At 39.7% G+C, this 8,621-nt stretch overlaps 1 protein-coding gene across 1 annotated transcript; it reads left to right on the top strand.

Moving 5' to 3' along the window:
* Positions 1–349: 349 nt before the first annotated feature.
* LRRC66 (leucine rich repeat containing 66) lies at positions 350–8,216 on the top strand. Its single transcript, XM_010282681.1, has 4 exons — positions 350–845; positions 3,652–3,843; positions 6,140–7,115; positions 7,319–8,216. The coding sequence occupies exons 1-4, from the start codon at positions 350–352 to the stop codon at positions 8,214–8,216; spliced, it is 2,562 nt and encodes an 853-aa protein (XP_010280983.1).
* The last annotated feature ends 405 nt before the right edge of the window (positions 8,217–8,621 follow it).

Genomic DNA, 8,621 nt, shown 5'->3' on the forward strand with positions numbered 1-8,621 from the left:
ATCTGGTGGACTTTGCTGAGTGGCGACTGTGTATGATACCTGAAGTAGAGTTCAAATGTCTCCGCTGCTGTTAGTTCACGAGTTCCTGAGAAGCTGCGTTTCTTGGCCGAAGGGCTGGAAAAGAAAGAAAAGGTTCGGATTGTTTTTTGGGACAGGTGGAGGGAGGGGGAAGGGTACCAGTTTATGAATGTTCTTTTTGAAAAATACCTAAAACTGGATGCAGAACATTGGTAATGCTTTGGGTATTTGTTTAGTGTTGATTTTTTTTTAATGTCAAAGTATTTCCGCTTTCCATTTAACTCTTGTTATGCTGAACTTACCGTAATGTTACATTTTACATATAGATACTATGGATAACCTTCACTTGAGTGTCATAGCTGTGGTCCTTTCCTTTCATCTTCCTGGATCAGTGGGAACCAGGTCACAGCAGATTCTTCTTGATACACATCACCAGTCAGGCTGCCGGTGGGATGGGGAGTTCTCTGTGAACTGCTCTTTTACCGGAATATCTACTCTTCCAGAAGATATATCACAAACCGCAATAACGGCTGATTTTAGTTACAATAATATTAAAACGTTTCTGTGTGCTGATGGAAGAGCTGAAGAGTGGATGCTAAAACACATGAATCTCAGTAACAACCTGATTTCTGAACTTTCCTTAACTACTTGGAGAAATTTACCTGATTTAGAAACTCTCAACCTCGCCGGTAATGCCATCCACACGCTCACACTGGACATCCCTACGCCTGCACGTGGGTCTAAAAAGTACGGAAAAGTTGGTCGTCTCCTGCCTGCTTTGAAAGTACTGTCAATTGAAAGAAATAATCTTAATGCAGTTCCAAGAGGTAAGCATTTCAAAATCTTTAAGGATAAGAGTAAGTCGGGTTTGGGTACGATTTGGTGCATCTTACTGACTTCAGAATGCAACCGTCTCATTTAGTTACACCTAAGGTGAGGGAAAGTTCCACCTGTGGGCAAATGCAGAGACTGAAGCAAATGGGTTGTTTTGGATTAGGTTGGGGTTTTTTATAGTGCCTTTGCAATCATAATGCCTTAATGTCAGTCAAATTTTTCCTCCGAGAGCCCAAGCAGTATTTTATCCCATATAGCAAGGCAAGTAAGGATCTCTGGAAAAACAGCAGCCTCCGCAACGCAGTCATGAACCTTAACATCAAGAAAATTACAGATACGGAATTTCTTACTACTCTCCAGAAGAAAGTCAATACTCTCTTACATAAAACTTGCTCCAATTTCAGTATTTCCCAAAGACAGGAAAATACATTTTGTTCAGTCAATTTTGCTCTGTGCATCTAACACGCAACCAAAGTGACACCTTCTAGTAACAAGAGTGAGCCGTAAGGTTTCGATAGACTTTTGGAAAGTGTTTGCTAGTCGCTGAACTAAGCTCGGCACCATAGCCTTGATGACAGCCTCCATCCTCATAAACAGATGGTTGACGCTGTCCAAAGAGTGTTTAATCGAAGCAAAAGCTACAGCACGAGCAAGACTATCCTATATATTGTTTGCTGAATTTAATTGATCTCTGATAACATCATCAGACTCATTAGCTCTAGGTGTTGAAAATACTGGAGGCAGGGAACAAAAAAACCCACTTATCTCACAAAGTCAGACAAAGGGAGTAATTTTGCACCTACACAGGGTCCTCAAAGCTCTATTTTCCTCCTTTTTTGATACTAAATTCTCTGGCATGCAGGAAACCATTTCACTTAAATACTCTGTGGTATCTGTAAGGTTCCCATATAAACAGTATAGAAAAGCTTACATTATGAAATTGATGCAGATGTTATTTGTTTTGATAAATAAATATAACTACACATTCTAGGATGCCTCAGTGGGTCAGACAGATCAACCCTTTTCTGTAAGAGCCTAAATTTTTGCATGTAAAATTGCTCTGCATCGTACCACCACACTTCAAGTTATACTTAAATCCCATATTAATTTAAATACATGTTCCAAACTTTATTTTCCCTCCTCCAAAATATTTCACTAACATTCTGGTTTTTATGCTCTGGTAAGAAAACACAAACTGAAGTTCTAAAGCAGAGGGGTTCGGCCACAGAGAAACCCTCCTCGCAACCAAGAGTCAGGCTGCTGCCCACTGCTCCCACACCTGTCTATATTTTCAGGACAAATTTAGCTTCAGGGAAGCACCCAAACTACAATTCCTCATGCAGGTGCAAGGAAGAATTTGTGACCGGCCAGCATTTCTGAATGCCTTTCCTGTCAGCTACCTCTAGTTTTACAGCAGGTATGAATCGTTCCCTCTGCTTTTCGCGATAAACCCGAAGAGCAATTACTCAGCAAACAGAACAGCAAAGTGAAATATGAGATTTCCAGTAAACCAGATGACACCAAGGGCAAGATTTTTAAGAACTAGTAGCTTCTCAGCAAGCCTGTGTGATCAAAAAATCACTCTAAAGTGACGTTAGGTGTCACAAACTGGGGTGATGCTGAGCGTTCAGGTGCCTGCCTTCCCACTGGAGCCTGCAGGCTGGAGCTCTGGGGGCTGCCTGCGCAGCACCTGAGAAAAACAAGGTATCTATCTCCAGAATTCAAAAGGGCGACTTATGCGAGACGGATGCTGTCGTAACCAGGGTGTGCTGAAGAATATACTGTCATGCTTGATAATTCACAGGCAGACAGGCATAAGCAACACATGTTCTTGTTTTCAGTCACGTTTGTGTCCTACGAATGTGGTTCAAATAATTCCACATATTAAAAACTCCCGTGAACTTGCAGAAGGCAACAAATAGGAGATACTGTATCACCTTTTGCATCTCCATCTTTTATTTACAATTAACATATCTCGATCATACAAACGGAGTATATTCCAGCCTTTTCACACTCCTCTTTTCCTACCTCCAGTTCTCCGGAGAAGCGTGCTCAAAGTACAGAGATCACAGTCGGAGTAATTTTGATAGCACAAAGGAATGTTACTGCTTTTATGGAGATGTGGATTTTTAAAACAGAATCACAGAATCACTAGGTTGGAAAGGACCTTCAAGATCATCAAGTCCAACCATTAATCCAGCGCGACCATGTCCCCTAAACCATGTCCTGAAGCGCCACATCCACACGTTTCTTGAACACTTCCAGAGATGGCGACTCCACCACCTCCCTGGGCAGCCTGTTCCAATGCTTGACCACTCTCTCGGTGAAGAAATTTTTCCTAATATCCAATCTAAACCTCCCCTGGCGCAACTTGAGGCCATTTCCTCTTGTCCTATCACTAGTTACTTGGGAGAAGAGACCAACACCCACCTCACCACCTTTCAGGTAGTTATAGAGAGCGGTAAGGTCTCCCCTCAGCCTCCTCTTCTCCAGACTAAACAACCCCAGTTCCCTCAGCCGCTCCTCATAAGACTTGTGCTCCAGACCCCTCACCAGCTTCGTTGCCCTTCTCTGGACACGCATTGATTGCAAATGTGTTAAGGTGCCTGCTGTTGATGCTACACAGCTTTTAGAATGGGACAACCCCTGAACAGGAAAGGGATGGTAACTCAAAGCCTGCAGCCACGCGTTGCAATAGACAGGATTGGAAGGAATTTCATTGCAAAGAATTTGAAAAAGCCACTTGACGCAACTGGGAAAACAAGAACATGAAATGTAAAATAGTTTTGTTCTTCCTAGGACTAGGCCTGCTGCAATCTTTACAAACCATCCATTTGTCATCCAATGGCATACAACAGATTGATCTGAATGATTTTCAAAACTGTTCGCAGCTGAAAGACATCCACTTGCAAAACAACAAGATAACTAAAATTCATCCAGATGCCTTCAGAGATCTCAACAAATTACAGGTTGTAAAGCAATATTACAACTGTATCAATGTTTTGTGTTAATCACCATTAAAGATATTAATTATCAACTATTCTGCATGTTTATATTGGTCTTTGATTGTTATATTAGTATACAATTATAAAAACTAAAGCAAATGGTGAAAATAATCATTATTTTCATATTATACATTTGCATTTCATATATAGGAAAACAAACATGCTTGTAAATGTACAAAATATAACCATAAATTCAACATTTATCTATGCCACAAACCAATCCACAACTGGCTTAAACACACACACTTCCTTTTCTACCTCCATCCCTTCCAGTGACAGCCCTGTGGCTTCCCATTCACACAGAGGTAGTCTACAATGGGAAAATTCTAAATATACCAAAATTTAAACTTTTCATCTAAATTAAAAAGCTTAGAACAATGTTCTTGAAATCCTAATCAGATGTATTATTCCCATAACTGGAAAAGTGCTTGCATACTAAAATAAATGTTACGGTTGATATTGCAATTAGGATTCCATTGTAAGGTTTATCAAATATATTCTGAATTATTTCCAAATAGGCTGTGGATCTCCGTGAAAATGCTCTGACAACCCCTCTACCACAGATATTAATCAGTTTGAACTTCTTTCAACTTGAAGTGGATTCGTCAAATGATGCCTGGATATTTAACTGCAGCCAAAATGCATTCAAACATTTATTTCATTTTCTGTTTGACTCCACAAGGAAAAAATGGAGCATTTCATACAATAAAACTGCCAACAACTCACAGAAACCTCTGCTGTATCTTTCAAGTTTCCATTTAAACTGCAGCAACAGTGTTTTGCTCAAATGGGCTGTAATCCCAACGGGGAAGACATCGGTGCTAAACTGTGACTTGGACAACACAAGGGGTATGTAAAACAGGGACTCTGTCCACACACTGCTAAAATCCAAATGCATGCAGAATGATCAAAGAAGTCTGGTTTAAAAAATGGATTTCTAAAGACACTGCTTAAAAATAACTGAATAATAATTTAACATGCAAATTATTTCATTAGAAAATAGTATACTGGTTAGAATACTTGAAAGTCATGTTTCCCAAAATAAGTCATCTCCTTCCTTACATTAAACTAGTGATGCCAAATTACACACAAATACATTTCAATAATCATAATTGTAAGTAGTACGTTGCAAACTTATCAGTTAACTTTGGAAAGTAAACAAAGGACTGAATAGTGGGTTGGCACTTCTGGGGCGTGTAGAAAACTGAGAAGGATACAATAGTGTTTCTAGTATTCAGTTACAGCAAAATGAAATGGAAGTTTATCTGCAAGGAAAAAGACTCATATTTTTTTCTAAAAAAGTACAGCTACTGTAGCAGACAGTTCACTTAGGAAATTAATTCAACATTTAAAATTAATACAGAGCACTTGAAACACAAGTGACAATCTGCAGAGCTAAGACTTCTCATGCAGAAGGAAAACTAAGACCAAGCTTAGAGCAGAAGGTGCATTTGCCATGTGCTGTACAGCAAATTGGTTTCACTCTAATGGACTGATAGCGCTTTGAGGTGGTAAGGCTTTCCCCTTGGAACACTTTATCCCCAAATGAAAATACACAGGGTCAATCAGAAATGCCACGTGCTTTTTCTATTAATAAGGAAAGTCATGGAAACTCTGATCAGGGGATTAAAATCAGCACACTGGATTGCACCAAAACTCAAGAGGGAACACAAGCAGATCCAGAGGCTGAGGTGCATATACAACCTTGAAACGTATTCCAAAAGCCAACAACCAGCCATGGCCTACACTAGCTGAAGTCTGAAACAATTGCTGAGTACATACAAATATCCTTGGTTTTCAAACCTTTTTGCTGCAGCCAAAGCAGTAACTACAGGAAAATCACAGCAGTTGAAACATTGACAGTTAACTAGCGAAGTTACAGCTCGTAGCTGCACACAGTGACCACGGCCACGCTGGAGGACAGCTGGTTATAAATATGGACCTTCCACAAGGGAGATCAGCAGGTGTTTCTAGTATGACCCAGAACATACTTCGATAATTTCAGTGACCTCCTGTCTCACGCACACCATTTTTCTTGTAAAGTCTGCTATAAATACCCCATACGTACTGTGTTTTAAATGTGGGGGGGAATATATGGTGGTTTAACAGGTACTTGGTGCCATGTAAAATGACTACTGATGGATAAAAGGAAAACTGATTTTATAATAAATAGTTAAAATTCAGATAGGTCAGAGTATGTTCTTATAGAAATAACTTGACCCTGCAAACCAAATATCTTACACTTTTAAGAAAGATTTAGTTTGTATTTTCTTTTATTTCAGGTAATGGAGTCTCTTGGTGGACACCTAAAGGTAGAATTTCAAAAGGTAACAGTCTTCCTCATATGACACTGGATAAAATGAATAATTTAGTATTACACAATGCCGAGAAAACTGCTGAGGGGGTATATTTGTGTATTTTTAATACAACAAAGAAGAAATATCTCATCTACAATATACAGGTGAAAGAAAGGGTTTCAACATTTTTGGTTAGAAAAGCCCGGGACACTAAAACTGTTTTTAGACAAGGAAGAACAGAGCAAGACCTTGCGTTGGCTGTCTGCCTCTCTCTGCTCATTACGTACGTTTGCGCTTTTTGTCTGGGTGCTTTTGCTAGACCCTACCTTGTGAGCCTGTGGAGACTCATGCACAGGAACAAAAATTCAGGTTCAGAACATACTTATTCTAATCAAGCTTTTTCAGATGAAACCTTGAGCAGAGAGTGCTCTGCAAGCAAACCAACAAATACGCAGCATAATTTGTTCATTTGTGATGAGAATTCGTCAAGAAACACAGGCATTTTTCCTACAGAAACTTCTACTTTGCGTGAAAATGTCATTGGTAGCAGTGTACATGCACCAAACATGGAACAAGAGTACCAGAAACAAAGCAATGATGGGATCAATGTGAAGAAAAAACCAGTGTTTTCCGACATCAAAACTAGTATCAGCAATGATGAAAATATAAATGTTGATAATAATGGACTATTTTCTGTAGGGATAGATTACAAGAACAGCAATGAAGTAACGCCACGAAAATTAATGTGTAACGACATTTCGTTATGGAAAGATTCAAAATATGCAAATAATGAAGATTCAGAAAAGAGCAGATTCCCTCCCACGCCCAGGAGACTGATGCTGACTCTTACTCCAATCACACTGACTTTTCAGATCTTGATTTATCCTTCACAGGAGAAACTGGCTTCCCATTTTCCACAACACAAACACATAGAGTTGCACAAGATTCTAGGAACAGCAAGGTAAGCAACAACTCTGGTCTGCTGCAGTCCAAAATCACAAAGGCTACATCAGAGTCTCTTGAAAGAAAAAGTATCATTTCACATAATGAACCCATAAGCACAGCAAAATTTATGCCTGGAAGGCAAAGCTGTGATGAACAACTTGGTCTAAAATACAACATAAATATAACTAGTGATGTGGGAGATTTTACTTTATCCAGTAGCTGCAAGAGAGATACAAATACTGAGAATGGAAGTGTCTACCAAACAATAGAAGACTCCCCTCTTACAGAGCACAGCTGTAAAATGGAACCTACTAATGAAAAAGATGCTTCAGCAGATATATTTGGCGATAGTTCTTCAGATGAAGGGACTCCATTCACAGTGAGTGACTGTAGCTCTTTAGCAGACTTCGAACTGGAACAACCTCATGTTTGTGACAATGTGCCAGTCTGTCAGTCATCACTAGAGGAGGCCAATATGAACAGTAGAACTGAGAAGTTCTCAAGACTGCCAGAGTCTCCAACCATTGCTCCTGAACTTCAGCATATTGGGGAAAATGAAGATGAGAACAATGCATATTTTGACACCACTATTAATTATGAATCAGATACCATCATGCCTGAAACAGCATCACCTTACGCTGATAAATGTAGTGACCACATAAGCATGTCAGATTCAGACACAATTAGTTCAAGTCAAAATGTTCCTGATAGGTTTGGTTCTTTTACTGATGCAGAGTTAACAGTACAAAACTGTATTTCCAATTCTCGCCACAATCAACATACAGATTTTGGTAATACATTACTTTCATTAAAACATTCTCCCACGTACGACAGGGAGAACAGTCCTGAAGAGGCTGAACTGCAGCTGCATCAGTTTCCCATTAAGCCACAGCATTCCCTCAGCTTCAGTCCCGCTGAACAAAAAGAAAATGCACCAGAGGGAAGTACAGACGAGCACACAGATAGGAACTCCTCTGAAAAGAATCATGGTGAAGGTGACATTACATTAAGAAGAAACACAAGTACATCAGAGAACAATGACTTTATTTTTGCTCCCGTTGATACTGTTTTGAATGAAATTGTAAAAAAAAACATTGCTACTGCATTCCAGCAATGAATCATCTCTTCAGTCTCTGCCTCAACACACAGTTATTACAGAGAAAGACTTGCTACCACAGGGGAAGCAGGTTAACACAACTAAGGCTTGTGCAGATAAAATGCAAAGAGGCTTTAATGAGGAAAACAGTGATGGATACACAGAATTACACGATACCAGCAACAGCAGTCTGCCCGAAGAAACGCAGTCTTGCAACCTTACAGCAGATTTGCTGCACCTTCACTCTTCTGGGAAAACACAATCAGTTTTCAACACAGAAGATCATTTCCAACTGGATCAGAGTGATAACGATGCAGATTCATTCTGAGTCCCACAAGGCTTCTTCAGTGAAAACACATGATACAGTTCATGTTCATTCCCACAAAAGACTACAGGAAATGCAGTCTCCAAAAGCACTGATTCCAG

This window comes from Phaethon lepturus, unplaced genomic scaffold (genome assembly GCF_000687285.1).
Source record: "Phaethon lepturus isolate BGI_N335 unplaced genomic scaffold, ASM68728v1 scaffold1442, whole genome shotgun sequence".
Taxonomy (NCBI): Eukaryota; Metazoa; Chordata; class Aves; order Phaethontiformes; family Phaethontidae; genus Phaethon; species Phaethon lepturus.

Bases quoted from the DNA above. Each gene is read 5' to 3' on its own strand.
- LRRC66 (XM_010282681.1), top strand. From the start codon at position 350: ATGGATAACCTTCACTTGAGTGTCATAGCTGTGGTCCTTTCCTTTCAT. The intron at 846-3,651 runs GTAAGCATTTCA...TGTTCTTCCTAG, and splicing joins TCTTAATGCAGTTCCAAGAG to GACTAGGCCTGCTGCAATCT. The intron at 3,844-6,139 runs GTATCAATGTTT...CTTTTATTTCAG, and splicing joins TGTAAAGCAATATTACAACT to GTAATGGAGTCTCTTGGTGG.